Source organism: Haliotis rufescens, unplaced genomic scaffold, assembly GCF_023055435.1.
Source record: "Haliotis rufescens isolate VD_foot unplaced genomic scaffold, xgHalRufe1.0.p SCAF_5, whole genome shotgun sequence".
In the NCBI taxonomy this organism is placed as follows: domain Eukaryota; kingdom Metazoa; phylum Mollusca; class Gastropoda; order Lepetellida; family Haliotidae; genus Haliotis; species Haliotis rufescens.
The window spans coordinates 20,750,585-20,772,963 of record NW_025964223.1 but is presented as its reverse complement, the minus strand read 5'-3'; the positions used below and the strand labels follow the sequence as shown (position 1 = coordinate 20,772,963).

General features: G+C 39.7%; 1 protein-coding gene across 7 annotated transcripts in view; it reads right to left on the bottom strand.

The window, feature by feature from the left end:
- Positions 1-22,379, bottom strand: part of LOC124123000 (syntaxin-binding protein 5-like) — a 154,835-nt gene that overhangs the window by 8,225 nt on the left and 124,231 nt on the right. For 4 of the 7 annotated variants that reach the window (XM_046486229.2, XM_046486231.2, XM_046486230.2 and 1 more), the window contains exons 21-28: positions 12,968-13,096; positions 10,455-10,577; positions 8,314-8,475; positions 6,916-7,107; positions 5,496-5,604; positions 2,662-2,757; positions 1,008-1,132; positions 273-391 (exon numbers count right to left, since the gene is read on the bottom strand). In XM_046486229.2, the coding sequence (XP_046342185.1) occupies positions 273-391; positions 1,008-1,132; positions 2,662-2,757; positions 5,496-5,604; positions 6,916-7,107; positions 8,314-8,475; positions 10,455-10,577; positions 12,968-13,096 (1,055 nt within the window). The remainder of the gene's footprint in view (positions 1-272; positions 392-1,007; positions 1,133-2,661; positions 2,758-5,495; positions 5,605-6,915; positions 7,108-8,313; positions 8,476-10,454; positions 10,578-12,967; positions 13,097-22,379) is intronic. The other 3 variants (XM_046486235.2, XM_046486233.2, XM_046486236.2) reach the window with 3 other exon arrangements.

The window sequence follows — 22,379 nt, the reverse complement described above, 5'->3', positions numbered from 1 at the left end:
ACGGCGGTCTGTAAATAATTGAATCTGGACCAGACAATCCAGTGATTAATATCATGAGCATCGATCCACGCAATTGGGATTGATGACATTCATCAACCAAGTCAGCAAGTCTGACCACCCTATCCCTTTAGTCTCCTCTTGCGACAGGCATAGCATAGTCGTAAGAGGCGACTAATGGGATCGGGAATCATGGGGGTCACCAAAGTAATACACATATTATTGGAGGAAGGTCACAAAAATAAATAAACAGCCGATGCCTAATGTAGACTCACCATCCTGGCCCGAGCGATCTCTCCCCCGATGGCCCCACTCTGTGCCTGCAGGTGCTGCAGCCCACTCCCAGGCACATGCTTAGCCAGGCCCTTCGATGCCTTCCCACTGTTCTCCCCGACTGAAACACAAACACAGCTTGGTCATCCACAGATTTATCTAGACCTGCTCAGAGGCAGGTTTTCTGCAGCAAATGTCATTAAATAATAATGTTTTAAGATTTAGTTTTAAAAATCCGAGTTTTGAACAAAATAATGATTTTTCCCCCAATTTTCCTGCCTCGGGCAGCTTAGCAAGTTGGATAAATCCATGTTCTCAAACAACTGGGGTCATGTGGAGTACACGTCCATTTAGATCATAAGTCATCCTAAGCCTTCGAAATTCATGCTAGTCAGTTAGCCCAAGACTATGTCCACGTCATCCTGGAAGCGTCTTCCATGTAGGGCAGATTTCATTTGCCAGAACAGGAAATAGACACTGGGGGCTAAGTCTGGGCTGTACAGTTAAATCACCCACCCTACAGCCCAAACTTAGCCGCCAGTGACTATTTCCTCTTCCGGCCAATCTGCGGATTTCTATAAAAGTGGTATTAAAAGCTTGAAAGACAAAGGGAGTAAGTGTATTGAAGTGAATGGAGATTATATTGAAAAATAAAATTCCAAAGGATATTCTGCGACTTGGTCTTATATTTAAGTTGAAAAACTTAATGAACGCCCCTCGTATATCGTGACACCTACATAGCTCCTCCCTGTCTAGTGTCGAAGGCCCTCCACTGAACAGGTTCTTGAAGAACCCCTGCTTCGGTGCATCAGGAGTCTCACAGGCCAGGAACAAGTCCCCGAGCATGTCATTTAATGTTTCACTGAAAGAAGAAATACACACTCAGGTCAAAGAGGGTAAACAACAATAACATTATTTTTTTTAAACAACTCACATTTAACTTTCTCATGTTAGACTTGAGACAAACATACTGTGCTTTCAATGTACAACTGTGAGTTCGGTTCTACAGATAACTTAACCTAGCTGAACACTGAGACAGAATCCTTATTTCCTAATCAATCCAAACAGCACTCTCGGCTTAAGATATAAGGCTAAGCAGATGTGGTCAGATGGAGCTCAAAAGTGATGGTGATGTACAATGTCAAGTGCTAGAAAAAGACCCTTTTATGGATTTCAAACGACAGGTTCAAATACCGTATTCGACGTAATAAGCGCCCCGCTCTAATAAGCGCCCATGGCGATATTTGCTAATATATTGGCAAGTGAACAATCCCAATTAGCACCCCTTCCGATTGATCAATGTACACAAGACTTATTTATTCGTTTATAATACGCACTCGTGTGTTACATGCACCCTTAATTATGGGCAATTATACAGTATATATACAGTTCAGGCTGTCAGCATAAACCACAAAATTTAACTTTCCACTCTTTTTTTTCCTACCAAAATAATATTCTAATAAGAGCCCCTTATTTCTAATTTTGAGAGCGCCATGGGCGCTTATTACGTCGAATACGGTACGTGTAATTTATTCACTCTGGACAGGGAAACCGGTGACTGAAAACATGAACCATGATCTACACCATCTGCACACAATGACACAGTGAGCAAAGCGTGACGACCCAAACCTATTTAGTCGCCTCCTATGATCAGTGATTCCATGTGCTAGGACCCATTCTAACTTGGACCTCCTTAACATAATATATCCCAGGAATGGGCTTCCCTCCTGTCATGTTCTGTTCATTTGGTTTATCACAACAGTTTAGTATCTTCTGCAAAACTTATATTCCCTCATCAGGATTTTACACAACGCAGAAATGTGCATTCTGTATGCACAAATGTATATTGCATCCTTGTGGAATTGCACAATAATATTCACTGTACCCAATTCTTGACAAGAGTGAGTGAGTTGGGTTTAACGCTGCTTTTAACAGTATTCCAGTTATATCACGGCATGTCAGCTTCATGTGGGAGGAAAGCCCGAAGTGATGCAAGTCTCAGACATTTACCACTTCGGTGAAAGGAAAGGTTTGATCTTAGCTTTTGCAAAATGTATTTAGAAACACGAATAAAACAATCTGGTCATGCATACACTGAAGTTGCCTGAAGTTTCATCTTCATTCAAACATGTAAAAGTCAGAAGAAATGGGTGCATAGTCAGAAAGAAATGCGAACATTAATTACTTGAAGTGTAACCATGGAGTCCTAGATAATTTTTGTCATTAAGCAATATATCAAGTGATTAACCACAGGTCCTCTGTACCCACCCGACCCGATTACCCGTCCCAGCCCTAAACTATGTACTGTCCACACAGAAAGTCAATGCGATCATAGAAATCAATTCGAAATATGCAAAATTCAAACACTACTCTACTGAAGTCGAGTGTTACCTAATATCAGCAGAATAGGTTATTTTCTGAACCTCCGTGGGGGAACACAGATACAAGGCATGACCACTGTTGCTAAAGCAGAATGTTCTGGCTACCCTGAAAACAAACAAAAACACATGAGAACCATATCATAAGACTGGTCAGGGTTAGAAACTAACAGTTTTTGTCCACTAGTCCTTATAATGATAACATATAGCAAAACCCTTAAAACAGGCCAATTTCTACTTGTCCTTAGGATACCTTTACTATTGGGCAGTTTGGTAAGGACTATAGGACAAGTGCCAATTTCTAACACTGCTGGTGGTGTCACAAGTGTTACAACTATTTATGTCCATGACACGATGGCAATATTGAAGGCAGGTCAGACAGTTAACAGTTAACATCAATGCTATCCAGAGCCAAGTCCTGGGAACCTTGAGATTAGCTGTTCTAGTATTAGAATATTGCCAGCATTTAAATCTTACTTTGTAACATTAAGGTTATGGTGAGGTGAGGTGAAATGGGGTTTAACGACTCGTGCAAGATTATTGCATTTATAGTGCGTGCGTGCACTTTCCGGACTAATGCCGATTTTATAGTGCTAGCCAACAGAGATACCATGCCACGGTTTCACATGAATACCCCACTCAGACACAGTATACTGACTCCGAGCCAACCAGCCTTTGTTTTAGCACTTAATGCAGGGCGCCAGGCAGGGTAACAACAAGTTCCATCTTTTAAAGTTTGTTCACGCTCTCAGGCAAGATGTTCTAGCCACTAGGCCATGGAGGGGGTCACAATTAAATTATGACATGGAACCTCAACTGTGAACTGAACCACACTCTCTCTCAACATCCAGTGAAGTAAATGTAATGTATCGAGTTATACAATGGAGTTAAAACAATCAAGTTTAAGGAATGGTGTTTATGTAGTGGACTGTGTGAAATGGTTCAATGGAGGTTATGTAGTGGACTGTGTGCAATGGTTCAATGGAGGTTATGTAGTGGAGGTTGCATAGTGGACTGTGTGAAATGGTTCAATGGAGGCTATGCAGTGGAGGTTGCATAGTGGACTGTGTGCGATGGTTCAATGGAGGCTATGCAGTGGAGGTTGCATAGTGGACTGTGTGAAATGGTTCAATGGAGGTTATGTATTGGAGGTTGCATAGTGGACTGTGTGCGATGGTTCAATGGTGTTTATGTAGTGGACTGTGTGAAATGGTTAAATGGAGGTTATGTAGTGGACTGTGTGAAATGGTTCAATGGAGGTTATGTATTGGAGGTTGCATAGTGGACTGTGTGCAATGGTTCAATGGAGGTTATGTAGTGGAGGTTTCACAGTGTACTGTATGCAATTGTTCGATGGAGGTTAGGCAGTGGACTGTGTGCAATGGTTCAATGGAGGTTATGTAGTGGAGGTTTCACAGTGTACTGTATGCAATTGTTCGATGGAGGTTAGGCAGTGGACTGTGTGCAATGGTTCAATGGAGGTTATGTATCGGAGGTTGCGTAGTGGACTGTATGCAATGGTTCAATGGTGGCTATGCAGTGGAGGTTGCATAGTAGACTGTGTGCAATGGTTCAATTGAGGCTATGTAGTGGAGGTTTCACAGTGGACTGTATGAAATGGTTCAATGTAAGTTATGCAGTGGACTGTATGCAATGGTTCAATGGAGGTTATGTAGTGGAGGTTTTCACAGTGGACTGTATGCAATGGTTCAATGGAGGCAATGTAGTGGAGGTTTCACAGTGTACTGTATGCAATGGTTCAATGGAGGTTATGTAGTGGAGGTTGCATAGTGGACTGTATGCAATGGTTCAATGGAGGTTATGTAGTGGAGGTTTCACAGTGTACTGTATGCATTGGTTCAATGGAGGTTATGTAGTGGAGGTTTTCACAGTGGACTGTATGCAATGGTTCAATGGAGGTTATGTAGTGGAGGTTTCACAGTGGACTGTATGCAATGGTTCAATGGAGGTTATGTAGTGGAGGTTTCACAGTGTACTGTATGCAATGGTTCAATGGAGGTTATGTAGTGGAGGTTTCACAGTGTACTGTATGCAATGGTTCAGTGGAGGTTATGTAGTGGAGGTTTTCACAGTGGACTGTATGCAATGGTTCAATGGAGGCTATGTAGTGTAGGTTTCACAGTGTACTGTATGCAATGGTTCAATGGAGGTTATGTAGTGGAGGTTGCATAGTGGACTGTGTGCAATGGTTCAATGGAGGTTATGTATTGGAGGTTGCATAATGGACTGTGTGCAATGGTTCAATGGAGGTTGCACAGTGGACTTCATGCAATGGTTCAATGGAGGTTATGTAGTGGAGGTTTCACAGTGTACTGTATGCAATTGTTCGATGGAGGTTAGGCAGTGGACTGTGCGCAATGGTTCAATGGAGGTTATGTAGTGGAAGTTTCACAGTGTACTGTATGCAATTGTTCGATGGAGGTTAGGCAGTGGACTGTGTGCAATGGTTCAATGGAGGCTATGTAGTGGAGGTTTCACAGTGGACTGTATGCAATTGTTCAATGTAAGTTATGCAGTGGACTGTATGCAATGGTTCAATGGAGGCTATGTAGTGGAGGATTTCACAGTGGACTGTATGCAATGGTTCAATGGAGGCTATGTAGTGGAGGTTTCACAGTGTACTGTATGCAGTGGTTCAATGGAGGTTATGTAGTGGAGGTTTCACAGTGTACTGTATGCAATGGTTCAATGGAGGCTATGTAGTGGAGGTTTCACAGTGTACTGTATGCAACGGTTCAATGGAGGCTATGTAGTGGAGGTTTCACAGTGTACTGTGTGCAATGGTTCAATGGAGGCTATGTAGTGGAGGTTATTAGCAAGGTGTACCTGTAGTCTGTGAGGGGCAGGAAGTCCACGTCTAGGATCGGCTTCAGACTTGGGAGACTGAATGCCATAATATGACCATTTGCTACATAACACATCAGGCACACGCTATCTGTAACACAGGATAACATGCAATGTACATTCTGTCCAGTTCATACATTAATATTTAAAGTCACAAATAAACAAACTCTTAAAATAAAGCTTACAAGAGACAATTCCCACAAATGATGATTACGTCTGCACTTCTGAAGAAGGTAATGGACAGAGACAGGTTTGTTCCAGTAATCAGGGAGAGAATGTCTTTGCATTTGTAATGAATTATCTCGCATCCATTGCTGCTTTTGGCTTGAAATGTAATGCAGGTGGTCTTTTTTTTAATTCAACTTCCTTATTTAGAATATTCCATATAAATAAATAAATCCACCCCACTTTTAGTTTTAGATATTCTTCACATATTTTGCAAGTTTGATTATGAACTAACATCTTGTCTCTGGAACGAAAATATTTTACAACAAATAACAGTTGTTCAATTATCTTAATAAAATATAATGAAAAAAGGAGCCCACAGACACTCTTCATTTTCAGAAGTGCAGTAATCTACAAATACAAACTACAAATAATATAGACTTGCATGGTTTCTATTGGATATATTTGTTTTAGTTTCAATATGACTAAATATGAACCATAGGAGGATGACTCAACTGTGAAGTCCATAATGAGGAGACATGTATACACAATGCTCAATAAGTATGTGGGTCCAGATTTGGGGTATTGGTCACGGACATGGGGAGGCGCACCCACTTTTTGAAACAAACATAACAAAAAACAAACACAAAACACAATCATTTCATGAATGATTAGCATTCTTCTGGCATGATTAATGTTAAGTGCAATCCCTATGAACAAAATGCTGTATCTCCACTTAATAGTTTCTGTTCTCTGACCCATAATTAGCCCCTGATCTCGACAAATTTAAAAACCTATCAAAATTGCACTTAATTTGACAAAGCACTGTCAGGGCACCAAACTTGGTAAAAATCCATCACAAGTTGTTCCAGATACTATCTGGTTGGTTGGTTTGTTGTTTAACGCCGCACTCAGCAATATTCCAGGTATATGACAGCAGTCTGTAAATAATCGAGTCTGGACCAGACAATCAAGTGATTGATTTCATAAGCATCGAACCACGTAATTGGGATCGATGACATGCATCAACCAAGTCAGTGAGCCTGACCATCCGATCCCTTTAGTCGCCTTTTACGACAAGCATAATCACCTTTTATGGCAAGCATGGGTTGCTAAAGACCTATTCTACGCCGGAATCTTCACGGGTCCGCGATACTGTCTCGAAACTACAAATGACTATAACTGCTACTTTCAAAACAACTGATTCCAGCATACTAGGACAATATACAAAGCATACCTCTAACAGCCACCACTTCAGCTCGCACAACAAAAGAAGTCTCTGTAATTTTCACTTTGTAAGCACATGTTTGTGATGGAAGGGACATAACTCTTCCCTGCTTCTCAGAACAGATGATGACAAACTGGCGATCGCTCATCTCTGTTGATGATGTTGGAGATATTCGTGGTTTATTTGATAATGACATTTGCCCTGGAAATAAAAAATGTTTGATTATTTATTTGAAAATTCCAAAGTACCTGGGAAGAAAACTTATATTTTGTCACAAATCACTATATGGTTGATTTATTTCTTTAAGTTCAACTCTAACATACATGCTGATAAAGCAACAATGAAAAAAGCAACTGATAACCAACCCTCAATCTAAGATGGGGTGAGTGAGTGACTATGGTTTTACGCCGCTTTTAGCAATTTTCCAGCAATATCACGGCGGGGGACACCAGAAATGGGCTTCACACATTGTACCCATGTTGGGAATCGAACCCGGGTCTTCGGCATGACGAGCAGCGCTTTAACCTATAGGATACCCGACCGCCCCAATCTAAGATGGAACAGAAACGAAGCACCTAGGGCAGTGCCCAGACGAAAATAGGGCACTCAAGGAGGCTTGTTTTGTTTGTCAGTTTATTGTTTAACGCCGCACTCAGCAATATTCCAGCTATATGAAGGAGGTCTGTAAATAACCAAGTCAGAACCAGACAATTCAGTGACTGACATCATGAGCATCGATCCACACAATCAGGTCGATGACATGCATCAACCAAGTTAGCAAGCCTGGCCAACCGATCCCGTTAGTCGCCTCTTATGACAAATATAATCGCCTTTAATTGCAAGCCTGGGTTGCTGAAAACCTATTCTACCCCGGATCTTCACGGGTCGGATTTGAGTAATATAAATGTAAATTTGAGCATCATATTAGTGCTGAGTAATACAAATCACACACACACAAAAAAATTTGGGAAGTGTAAATTTGGAATTATTTTTGTTCCAAGTTTTGTTGAAAATAGGATCACTGGATCCAGGATAAAATAAATTAAAATAATGGACTTGGCAGTTTAAATTGTGATTGGTACCAATTCTAAGCAAGCATGGAGCCCGTTTAATGAGGCTCAACACCTACAGATCATTATTTCAGTAACATGACAACACAAAGATTTTAATTTGGGAGGAATTTCAATAATATTCCCAGTATAGACATCTACCAACAAGCATGGGTATAGTGTTGACAGAACATGGTTCATAATCACGGATTCAAACCCGCAACCAGCGGATCCTGGAACACAACTCTGCCAAGCGAAACGCCATGCCTCAGACCACTGGGCCCCTAGTGTCTCCCTAACGGGGGACATAGCAGGACATCAAATTTACTATAAACTAAAAGACAGCAACATAAGTTACTTTGTATGCCAATATTACTATTTTTGAGAGCCTTCTCATTGCTATCTCGGTTCTCTCTCTGCGGTGACTCTTTCCAGGTCTCGGACACTGATGGTATCAACACGCCATTACAGTCCAGAAACGACATCGCTAATATTGCTCCTTTTAAGCGGAAGATTGTCCCTGAAATGATCAAATAAGTTTAAGTATTATGTGTCACTACAACATTATACAGTGACAAGATTGAAGTACTGTCAACCCATTTTTCAACGTATGCTTAATTCTCAGAAAGTTGTTATATCATCATCAATTCTTCATGGTTCATTGTTTGGACAAGACAATCTAGTGATTGATATCAAGAGCATCATTCAACACAATTAGTATATGATGACATGCATCAACAGAGTCAGCACCTACTCCAAGACTAGACACTCGGTATGCACTATCACTAGACGGGACAGTCAGTATGCTCCACCCTAGACCAGACAGTCAGTATGCCCCACGCTAGACCATACAGTCAGTATGCCCCACGCTAGACCAGACAGTCAGTATGCTCAACCCTAGACCAGACAGTCAGTATGCCCCACGCTAGACCAGACAGTCAGTAAGACCCACGCTAGACCAGACAGTCAGTATGCCCCACCCTAGACCAGACAGTCAGTATGCACCACCCTAGACTAGACAGTCAGTAAGACCCACGCTAGACCAGACAGTCAGTAAGACCCACGCTAGACCAGACAGTCAGTATGCCCCACCCTAGACCAGACAGTCAGTATGCACCACCCTAGACCAGACAGTCAGTAAGACCCACGCTAGACCAGACAGTCAGTATGCCCCACGCTAGACCAGACAGTCAGTAAGACCCACGCTAGACCAGACAGTCAGTATGCTCCATCCTAGACCAGACAGTCAGTATGCTCCACCCTAGACCAGACAGTCAGTATGCCCCATGCTAGACCAGACAGTCAGTAAGACCCACGCTAGACCAGACAGTCAGTATGCCCCACCCTAGACCAGACAGTCAGTATGCCCCACCCTAGACTAGACAGTCAGTATGCCCAACCCTAGACCAGACAGTCAGTATGCTCCACCCTAGACCAGACAGTCAGTATGCTCCACCCTAGACCAGACAGTTAGTATGCTCCACCCTAGACTAGACAGTCAGTATGCCTCACCCTAGGCCAGACAGTCAGTTTGACCCACGCTAGACTAGACAGTAAGTATGACCCACGCTAGACCAGACAGTCAGTATGCACCACTCTAGACCAGACAGTCAGTATGCCCGACCCTAGAGTAGACAGTCAGTATGCCCCACCCTAGGCCAGACAGTCAGTATGACCCACGCTAGACCAGACAGTCAGTATGCCCCACCCTAGACTAGACAGTCAGTATGCCCCACCCTAGGCCAGACAGTCAGTATGACCCACGCTAGACTAGACAGTAAGTATGACCCACGCTAGACCAGACAGTCAGTATGCCCCACCCTAGACTAGACAGTCAGTATGCCCCACCCTTGGCCAGACAGTCAGTATGACCCACGCTAGACCAGACAGTAAGTATGACCCACGCTAGACCAGACAGCCAGTATGCTCGACCCTAGACCAGACAGTCAGTATGCCCCACCCTAGACCAGACAGTCAGTATGCCCCACCCTAGACCAGACAGTCAGTATGCCCCAGCCTAGACCAGACAGTCAGTATGCCCCACCCTAGACCAGACAGTCAGTATGCCCCAACCTAGAATATACAGTCAGTATGCCCCAGCCTAGACCAGACAGTCAGTATGCCCCACCCTAGAATATACAGTCAGTATGCACTCTCACTAGACCAGTCAGTATCACTATCACTAGACTAGATCAATAGTATGCCCCATCCTAGACTAGACAGTCAGTATGCACTATCACGAGACCAGATAGTCAGTATGAACTATCACGAGACCAGATAGTCAGTATTCACTATCACGAGACCAGATAGTCAGTATGCACTATCACGAGACCAGAGAGTCAGTATGCACTATCACGAGACCAGATAGTCAGTATGCACTATCACGAGACCAGATAGTCAGTATTCACTATCACGAGACCAGATAGTCAGTATGCACTATCACGAGACCAGATAGTCAGTATGCACTATCACGAGACCAGATAGTCAGTATGCACCTACCACTTGGGGACACAATGACTGGCTGTGTCAGCCTCTGTTCCCCTGTGGGGGGCAGATTCAACACTATCACAATGACTGAGCCCAGGCTTGTTCCCACCCACAGGCATGGGCACGTGAAGTTGTCTGCAAGAAACACATACATGTGAAACAAAATGTCAAACACATCCAATTCATTTCTATGAACCTAAACCAAGAGCAAGTAACTAAAGATTCATAGTTACTCAAAGAAATCATTTAGTTTCATTGGTAAACAAAACGTTAAAAGAAGGCTTTATTGAAACCAAAGTCATATTTATTTTATAAAGTGTACAGAAAGAGACACCTTATCAAACAAATCAATCTTCAGTTGAATTTCTTTTGCTTTGAGAAAATAAACAATACCAACAATTACAAATATACTTTTGAATTATGAAAAAAATTCAGAGCTGCAGAAACAACATGGAATGTAGTGAGAAAATAAGGAAATTGGAGTATCCAAAATGGTTTGTTTTCTTTGTTTGTTGTTTAACGCCGCACTCAGCAATATCCCAGCTATAAGACGGCGGTCTGTAAATAATCGAGTCTGGACTAGACAATCCACTGATTGATATCATGAGCATCGATCCACGTAATTGGGATACGATGATGTGCATCAAACAAGTCAGGAGCCTGATCACCCAATCCCGAAAATCTCCTCTTACCACAAGTATAGTCACCTTTTACGGCAAGCATGGGTTGCTGAAGACCTATTCCACCCCGGATCTTCATGGGTCATTTTGACAAAATTGAGAGGTGCAGAAACAACATGTAGGACGTAGTGAGGAAATTGAGGAAATTTGAGTATCCAAAATGATAATCACTTCCATGCTTTCAAATAGACAAAATAGAACTTAAAACAACACACAAAGCTTTAGATATGTATGGCAACACAAAATATTAGCTCACAATCATTCAAGCACCGAAAAAAGGAAATAATCCCAAACTAGGGCTGCAGGCCACCTGTGAATCTTCTCCCTCAGCTCATAGTTGAACCATTAAAGAGTTCAGTCAGCTAATCACATAAGGAATCAGAACCCTGACAGTATTAAGTCGAGAAGATATCCATTGTAGATGAAGTAGGTAAAAAGAGAATTTGTACAGTGACAGTCTCCACACACAAGGCACTGTCTTGTGTCAACCAGATTTCAACAGCCAGTGAGCGATCAAATGTTATTTTAAGCAAAACGGTATTATTCCAGCTGTATCGTGTACAATCACAATAAAATACTGGGGACCGGTTATACTCTGGGCACCACATAGGGGTGACAAGCATGGGGTACTGGGGATTGGTTATTCTCTGGGCCCCACATAGGGGTGACAAGCATGGGGCACTGGGGACCAGTTATACTCTGGGCACCACATAGGGGTGACAAGCATGGGGCACTGGGGACCGGTTATACTCTGGTGCACCACATAGGGGTGACAAGCTTTGGGTACTTGGGACAGGATATACTCTGGGCACCACATAGGGGTGACAAGCATGGGGCACTGGGGACAGGTTATACTCTGGGCACCACATAGGGGTGACAAGCATGGGGTAATGGGGACCAGTTATACTCTGGGCACCACATAGGGGTGACAAGCATGGGGCACTGGGGACCGGATATACTCTGGGCACCACATAGGGGTGACAAGCATGGGGCACTGGGGACCGGATATACTCTGGGCACCACATAGTGGTGACAAGCATGGGGCACTGGGGACAGGTTATACTCTGGGCACCACATAGGGGTGACAAGCATGGGGTATTTGGGACCAGTTATACTCTGGGCACCACATAGGGGTGACAAGCATGGGGCACTGGGGACCGGATATACTCTGGGCACCACATAGGGGTGACAAGCATGGGGCACTGGGGACCGGATATACTCTGGGCACCACATAGGGTAGACAAGCATGGGGCACTGGGGACCGGATATCCTCTGGGCACCACATAGGGGTGACAAGCATGGGGCACTGGGGACCGGATATACTCTGGGCACCACATAGGGGTGACAAGCATGGGGTACTGGGGACTGGTAATACTCTCGGTACGACATAGGGGTGACAAACATGGGGCACTTGGGACAGATTCTACCTGAAATGTCCACGGATTAAGTATTTGATCAGAGACTATAAGGCAGTCATGACATCAAAAGAAATTTAACCAATCCATAAAACCTCTCTCAGTTCCTGAAGTCAGGATGGTGTTTCTGCAGTTGATCACGCCACTGCTCAACCTACAGTACCCGTAATCCTTGAAATTCAAAGTTGTTACATCAGCCCATTTGCTCACCAAACCCACCGAGCTCCACTGGCATGGCGATAACATTGAAAGATCTAAAACTCAAAATGATAATTTCCAAAGATGCAAATCAGCCACAACTTTGATAGTTTCCGTGTGGAGACTGACATACAATACCTGAAGCCGAGCCCAACACATACAGCCACACAAGCAGTGAGCGACACAGGCACCAGCCACAGAACACATTCAGATTAGTAATCCTGATAGCGACCTTCTCTACCTGTTTTCCGGGTATACGAGTCAGCAAACATCAAGGACTGGATGGCTTCTTTCGAAACATTCTCTAGGCTAGACATGCTGGAACTCCGAGATCGTGAAAACGAAACGCCGTCCGATTTATCTGTCGAACAAAATCAACATGGTGATGCATAGAGGAAATTGGTTTTAAGAATGCGTATTTCAGCTGGAAGGGGTCTCAAAGTTGTAGCATTTATTAAGCAAGTCAATGTGATTATATTGTCATATTACAAGTAATAGTATTTGTGGTAGTGTTTAAAATAGAAGATCACCAGCTTAAAATTGCCATCGAAAGACATTCAAGAGCTGATATTTTTGTAAATGTTACTGAATGAATATATTGACAGATTATGCATTAGGGAAGCAGTTTACACTAATTTGAAGATGCTGGTATTGAAGTGCAAAGATGAAAATGGAGAAAAAATCAACACATCACAACATTTTCAAAATGTGGACATAGGACAAATATTTTGAAACCCCTTGTCATATACATGTCACACAAAAATCAGCCACATAAAATTAATTCCACCAACTTGCAGTAATTTCATAATCCCATAAGTAACACAATTTCAAAAAGAATTTAAAGGATGTTTTTAATCAAATTTGCATTGCAAATGGAATGAGAATATATTTCACTTTAAAGTAATTTAAAGTGACATTTTAAATCAAGTTTGCATTGCAAATGGAAATAGAATACTTACAAAAGATTTAAAGATTTTATCAGCCAAAAATACATTTTAAAACCATAATATTATAAATTTCATTTGAATTATATGGAACATTAAACGAGACATATTTCAGTACTAAGTAGAAAGCAGTATCTTGGATGACACTGACATGTTGAAACTAGGTGTACAAATTGATAAACAGGATATGACCCTCCAAGTGTAGTGTTGATCAGAATATGTTGGCTGGATTTCCATCTTATAGACACTGTTGTCTGAGAAACATCTTCATTTAATTGCTGCAGTTTCATAATGTATTTTTGTGAGGGGAGAAAACAATTGGTTTTAACCACTGACTTTGAAAGAACCAGTTGTACTCAATTAATTAGTGGGTTCCCAGTATACACAAGTGACAGAGTTATCCCCCTTTGACAAGTTTGGCTCCTGATTTTAAATTGTGGTTGCTTCAAATGAACACCACACTGAAGATCATTTCTGGAATGAAAGGTTTCTAATTGTTGCCTTGTTTAGTGACCATGTCTTAAATTGGGCAATACAGCTGTTTTGTTTACACGCCATGTTGGATTTGATCCCACTGTTCTGTAGGCTATCATTACAGGGTTAGAAAGAAGGCATGGAAACCAATGATTTCCTGTCATTACCCTCATGCTAAGTCTCCAGATTCAAACACCTTAGCAGCAAATCAGGGTAGTGAAGGTTTTCATTCTATCTTATATTTCTTTAGTATGTTACAATTAACATACTATAAAGGTAAACTTAATCGGATATGCCACATGCCCATGGCTTGAAGTATGCAAAGATGGGGCGGAGGCCATGGGGACAGGGGGTAGGTTCTGTGAACCTATCACTGATTGACTTTCATCTGATAGTGAAGTTAACAAATCCAAACAATTACTTTTCAAAAGGCAAGTGAGTGAGTGAGTGAGTGAGTTTGGTTTTACACCGCTTTTAGCAATATCTCAGCAATATCACGACAGGGGACACTAGAAATGGGCTTCACACATTTGTAACCATGTCGGGAATCGAACCCGGGCCTTCGGCATGATGAGCAAACGCTTTAACCACAAAGCTACCCGACCGCCCCTCAAAGGCAAGTATGATGCACATGGAAGAACTTGCATATAAACTTCCTGTCGTGTAAATACTATCGGAACAATATTTTAAGACAAAAACAATTTTTAAAGATGGTTTCAAACGCAACAACTGAACAAAATTCTAAAAATAGGTAAATTTGGTAGAAATGATTAAAATTTGCACAAATTTAATTCAGTGTATTAGAAGTATCTCACAATTTAGGAAATGCTAAAATAATGAACAAAGCTTGAATTAGTGAGGAGAGAGCTTTACTTTATTGACCTGCTGTACTTTACTTTATGACGTACCCTCTTCAGCTTAACTTGGACATACCAACTATCAGTTCATCCCACATAATTCTGGCCAATTGCATACATAAATGCCCCCAAAACAAGTATATTTATTTTTTTCAGCCATAATTATTAATGCTGGTAATTTCATGAGTGTCTTCCAAAGTCAATACACTTATGAGAACATTTCCTGAAATTAGAATCTTTTGTATTATGAAACTGCAGCATAACAACCATATATAATGACACATCACCTCTATGAAACGACAAGTGCCATTGCATCACACCTGTAATCAACAGGTGCATCCAGGTAAACAACAGGTAATGAGAGCTATCAACATGCTTGGAGGAGGTGATATGAGTTTTACAACTTCTGGTGGTCCATCAAGTTCATTCCACTTTCTTGTCAACAATATCAAGAGGATCTGTTAGGGTTTTTCCAGATGACTGGGCCTGGATGTACTGCGATTTACCAAATGACATTAATGAGCACCCTAACAGGTCCTCGAAACTACCACGTGCAACTTTAAGAGATTTTAGTATGCACAAATGCAACAGAGAATTGTTTTCAGGAGAAAAACAAATTGTACTGTACAGGTAGGCAAATTTCAATTTCTTTTTTCTATTTTTCTAGTCTGTACCGTACCTAGACATACAACATGAAATACATGCAATGAAAACAAGAATTCTACCCTGGTTAAATCTATAGGTTACATCTATGATCGATGACTGAAGTGATGGGGAGGGGAATGACTTTTCTTCGATCTTTTAACCCAAATACAGAGTACCTTTTAAGAGTTTATTCATCTGATGAATTTAAAGATTCAAATATTCAAATATATATCCTAATCTCTAAAACTGGAGTTGACTGATATTATTTATTAAATAACATATTCAACCAATCGCCCTATTATTGATTCTTTAGTTCGACTAATGATGTCTCTGCCCAATGACTCACAGCATTATGATTTGTGTGTTTGTTGTTTAACGCCACACTCAGCAATATTTCAGCTCTGTGACGGCGGTCTGTATATAATCAAGTCTGGGCCAGACAATCCAGTGATTAATATCCTGAGCAACTGACCATGCAATTGGAATCGGTGACCTGCATCAACCAAGTCAGCGAGCCTGACCTCCCGATCCCGTTAGTCGCCTCTTACAACAAGCATTGTTGCCTTTTACAGCAAGCATTGGTTGCTGAAGACCTACTGTACCCAGGATCTTCACGGGTCCAGTTAATCATGTGTTAGTGTACTACTATCAATGGGGGTCACCTATTTTAAATGGAATTTAGCAGGGTTTTACGTGCCACACAAATGTACCAAATGGACGCAGAAAAAGAATATACTGCATCCCGGGGGACACACAATAATATTCATTGTACCTACAGTGCATCAAGAACAGTAATGGGTGTCTGTCATTTCATACATCAGTTATGACCACTGTCCACATGATCATTGATTCATTCCAGGCTCCCAAGTAATTTTCTAAACGTACAGTACACTACACCATTTCATCAGCTTACAGGACCCTCGTGTTACCTGCAAAGACCCTTAAAATTAATTATTGGGGGTCCTAGTTCCCTGGACCCCTAGTTTTGTGAGCCAAGGCAAAAACCTGATTCAGTATACAAGAAGCTTATCACTAAAGTATATGAACATTATTGGTTGCTGGGAACCAAGTCTAACCTGGAATTCACATGGGTGTGTGTGTGTGTGTGTGTGTGTGTGTGTGTGTGTGTGTGTGTGTGTGTGTGTGTGTGTGTGTGTGTGTGTGTGTGTGTGTGTGTGTGTGTGGAAGGGGGGGGGGGGGGGGGGGGGCAAGAATATGATCTTCAACTGGAGACCAAGAAGTGATATGATCTTGTTATGTGTGATCATATAATAATGTTGCTCTTGCAACAAGATCGCTATCAGATGACAGATTACTTGAAGACAGAAGCCTGCAATAATGACTGATATAAATTCTTTTTAATAGAAATGACTGTCACTCCATCAAGTTTGTAAATTAATACATCTTATTCTACATTTAAATGCTGTAATAGTGTTGTCCTCATTGTTTATTAACATATTGTATTTATAATGACATTGTTTCTCATTTGTTTTGTTATTATTGTTTGTCATCACTGTTTGTCATTGCAGTACATGATTGTTCTCTGTCATTAATGTTGGTCATTATAGTTTATCACCGTTTGTTATTGCTGGTCATTACTGGTCATCACTGTTTGTAATTATTGTTGTACATATTATGTCATTGTTTATCATTATTGTTTGTCATTAAAGTTTATTATTGTTGTTTGTCATTGTGTCATCATTGTTTGTCATTATTGTTTGTCATTGTGTGTCATCATTGTTTGTCATTGTGTGTCATCATTGTTTGTCATTGTGAGTCATTACTGTTTGTAATCATTGTTGTACATATTATGTCATTGTTCATCATTATTGTTTGTCATTAAAGTATATTATTGTTGTTTGTCATTGTGTCATTATTGTTTGACATTGTGTGTCATCATTGTTTGTCATTGTGTCATTATTGTTTGTCATTGTGTGTAATCATTGTTTGTCATTATTGTTTGTCATTATTGTTTGTCATTGTGTGTCATCATTGTTTGTCAATGTGTGTCATCATTGTTTGTCATTGTGTGTCATCATTGTTTGTCATTGTGTGTCATTACTGTTTGTCATTATAGTTCATCACTGTAATTTGTCACGATTGTTTGCCATCCTCTCTTAATGTTTGTCATTATTGTTTGTAATTGTTCATTGTCATCGCCATCATAATTTCTCATCTTTTTTCATCCTTATTTGTCATGTTTGTTAGCTAAAAATGTTTGTCACAATAATTAGCATAATGAGATCATTTTTCATTAATGTTTATAATTGTTATGTTCACCAATGGAAATCATTGAATGTATGAGGCTAGGGGACACTAACACTGGCTCTCAATCTAGAACTCTTCCAACAGGGCAATCATACTCCAGGGTACAATTTCGGTTGAATATGTCTATTTCTTTTCATTAAAACCAACCCTTCAACAATGTTAACGAAGGTTCAACAGACGTAGGGAGATGACAGTTGTGCGTGTGAAGAGATTGTGATGACAAGGCAATGCCTGGAGATGTGAGGAGAGCATACGCAGACTGAATGTGTTAGTGACATTTCCGGGCTTTGGGCCACACGCAGGTGAGGAGGAGGAGGCTACATATTAAAACCAAAACATGAACCGAACATGGAGCTAGTTTACATATCAATCACCATTTCACCAATAATCCAAAAATACTGAAGTGCTCAAATAGACCATTTGTAACATGTTTGTGTTCAAAAGAGTGAAAAGTTTCATGGAGTTGTTCCATACATATTTTTTTATACAAAATACATAGCCTTTTTTTAAAATAGTTTTATGCACAATGCAGGAATGGCACAAAATTTCATAAAATCTTTTCCGAGAGCATGAGCTATTTGATTTCATGATTAACGATAAATGTGCGATGAATATGTAAATATCAATTTTCCATGCTCAATGAAATTATGAGGAATGCTAACTTGATAAATCCACTGATAGATATGTCACTGCAAAACCAATGGAGTTATTATCAAACAAAAGTCATCAAAACTGTGTATCTCAGTGATAGAAATCTATTAAGCATCTAGAAATGTACAAATAAATACTAGAGGTGGCTTAACATCTGAAACCAAATAAATGTGATTTGCAGAATATTAACTAACTGGTCTGTTGTATTGTTAATGATAAATTAATATTAAAATAGTTAGAGTTCTAATCATGATCTACAATGTGCATGCTTTAACAATAAACATCACGTCTTGATAACAACCACACACATAAAATTGATTGGCAATTAACAAATGGTAAAAATGGTAAAGATATCTTCAATATTTGTTATTGCTTGTTTCGTATAATTTCTCTCAAACAACAGACATGTGACAAACATTAAGAACAAATTCAAAGATATGATATGAACTACCATTTCAAACAATGAAACTGTTGTCATGTAGTGTTGTCAACACAGAAAAGTAGAAACTCAAAATATAAATAGAAAATTAAATATTCATTATCAATCAATTTGTATATCAAAACATCTTTGTATAAGTTACTTATACAATGTATAATTTTAAAACATTTTTCAAAACTTTGATTCCGTTTTTATTTACCGTATTCGACGTAATAAGCACCCCGCTCTAATAAGCGCCCACAGCGATATTTGCTAATATACTGGCTAGTGAACAATCCCAATAAGCACCCCTTCGGATCGTTCAATGTACACAAGACTTATTTATTCGTGTATAATACGCACTCGTGTGTCATATGCACCCTTAATTATAGTCAATAAAATTCTGGAAAAATATATATGTCGTATATAAACATTTCAGGCGGTCAGCATAAACCACCAAATTTATTGTTCAACTCTGTTTTTTCCACTGAAATAATATTCTAATAAGAGCCTCATGTTTCTAATTTTGAGAGCGCCCTGGGCACTTATTACGTCGAATACGGTAATTCTAAATTCTGTTTTATGTATCTTCATTGTTTGAAACCATGTAGTTAACATAGAAATAATTCTAGTCTACTCAAGCACCACGTACAATTGTGTCACCTCTTTATGTGATATCAAACTATCTAAGACACAGATGAAGTCAGTCACCCAGTGAGAATGCTAAGCATGGACACGCCTACCCCGATACCTGACCAATTTCCAACTTTAAGAGTGAAACAAAATGTTTAGAATATTGTCAATTTTGTTAATTTCCAAGCTGGGTTCATCAACAGTATGTTGATGGTTCATATTTAATATCCTTTTCAAATTTTCAGCTGAAAAAGACGTTCATGTTTGGAATCATGATATTTTACACAATAAAAGTGACTTGTTCATTTTACTTGGGGATCATCAAACTTTCAAAGGCAAAATTTCAAAATTTTGAAACATCAGTCAAAATCTACTATCATATGTCAGACTAAAAGGACCTATGGCCATAACAGTCACTTGTTTAGGCATGTACATGCACCCAAAACAGTGTTACGCCAGGCTTTTTTTATTTTTAGGATTACGGATTTTTCAGGGTCCAGGGTTGGAGGAGGGGAAAAAAAGAAAAGAAAAGCCAGATGCATTTTTTTTTAATGCAGAATGCCTCTGGTATATGTTATGAACATATTCTGTAATCAAAATACTGCCATTTGTGACAAGAAAGCCCCTTGTAACAATAAAAATTCTACCACTTACAACACGGGACAACTGTCAAGGGAGGCTATTCATGTTCGGCTTCGAGATCAACAAAGATTGATTATGTATCTCTTTACAACGGTAAATTCATGTTTTTCTTTTAAAAGGTGATGATAACATATAAAATAACTGACTATGTGGCACCGGGGGGGGGGGGGGGGGGGGAAATGGAAATCTGATTTTTTTTTTTTTTTACATTTTCTCAAAAATAAGGGTCGGCGGGTCCGTAATCCGAAAAACATAAAACGCCTGGCCTTACATAAGAAAATTGAATTTTCCATTTTGTTTTTTCAGTGTACAAGAAGGTTCATTCCAACCATTTAAATCACAATGAAAACTGAATTTTTTTAAATGTTACGGCTAAAAATAGGTACATATTCATTTTTAAAAACAAATAATTAGCAAGGGAGATCACTCTTTAAGAAGTGTTCGTAGGTGTTGTCAAATTCTATATAGGTTAAACACTCACCCCCGCACAGACAGGCATGCAAACTCAACATATCTACTCTAAACACATATTTAGTCTACTGATTTAGTGGAATAAACCGGGTTTTTGTGGCCAGGTCATGACGCAACACAATAGGGGAAATTCTGTGGGATGACTCCATTTAGCTGATAATTTGATGTTCTTGTGCTCAAACACCGACCGGACAACAGCATGTTAAAAATTGTCTTCAGTGTTAGCAAAGTCCCAAGATGAAGAAAACACAACCAGAAATATTAAGACTACAATGTGCATATTTGGTGCAAATATATATTTCGATGTGGTTATTGAAAGTGCAAATGTTTAATAAAAGATGCCATGGTTAATGAAGATCAACAAGCCTTCAAAATGCAGATAAAATTCACTGTTACATAGCATTCTTAGAGTGAACAAAAAGTGTTGTATTAAATAAATGGAAACTGCCAAACACAACTACAACACAATTTTCTTCTCAATAATAATATTAAAGAATTATAAAATGCAAAAATTCAGAAAATTAACAATAAAAACTTCATGATGCATCAAGGAAAAGAATGTATTCCAAATGGTACCACTCTATCTTACATATTAAACTCAATACTTCTGTCGCATTGAAACAGATTGTCCACAGTATTGACAAAATATGTAATTAATGTCCAAAATACTAATCTAAATTCTAGGCATTCGATAAATTGCAATCATAAAACTCTCAAAATCCATAAATCAACACCATGCACAGAACAAACAAAAAAATCACTAATTCATTTTGTTTCCACTTCTATCTAAAACAATTATCAATCAAAAAAGATTCTTCCTTTTTTTTTCGCTACGGTCTACATCCAACTGAATGTTCAAAAGAAAAAATTGTACAAATCCTAGTACAGTTAAGACATTCATCTTGGGAACGTTTGCAGAGACTGAAAGAGTTAGTTCATTTAGCACCTCCTCCATTTGCGTGTTCCTCCATTGACGCGAAGCTCTGCGCCTTCTGTATTTTGGCCCTAGTGGTACCTTGTGACTTGGTCCGTTTCAACTCGGGATGAGGTTTCTTTTGCTTTAAGCTTGTAGGACTCATACAAACACCATTAATCTAGAAATTAATTAAAAACCAGGCACTAGTTATTCTTGGTGGCTTTTGCTCCCATTTGGAATAAAAGAAACCACAAAATTGTAAAAACTACAGAAACAAAACAACTTAAGTTCATCAACATGGCAAAACCGGAATTTGGGTTGTTTTTGCCAAGCATGACAAACCTTTGAATAAAAATCAAACAAATTGAAGGAAAACCTCATGCAGTTACAACAACACATGCTATTGCAAAACGAAACAAATCAGGCCGAAAAAATAACATTGTTAAACCTATATGGTCAAGGATTTGCTTGTATGCTTTCAGTACAAGTAGTCTTGTGCAACACTTTTCAAATTTTTAGACAAATTGAAAAAATTAATTGAACTCTATTAAAGCAAAATATCTGGTTTTACTACTAGACAAGTTAATTTAACTCAATGTTATATCTAAGTTTCGGTTGGAATCTCTACAGACAATCAGTCTTAATCCTTATTTACTTCAAATAATTAAAACTTAAAATTACATTCGTATTCCTTGGGATACAATTCTTGTCACGAGTCGAAAAGT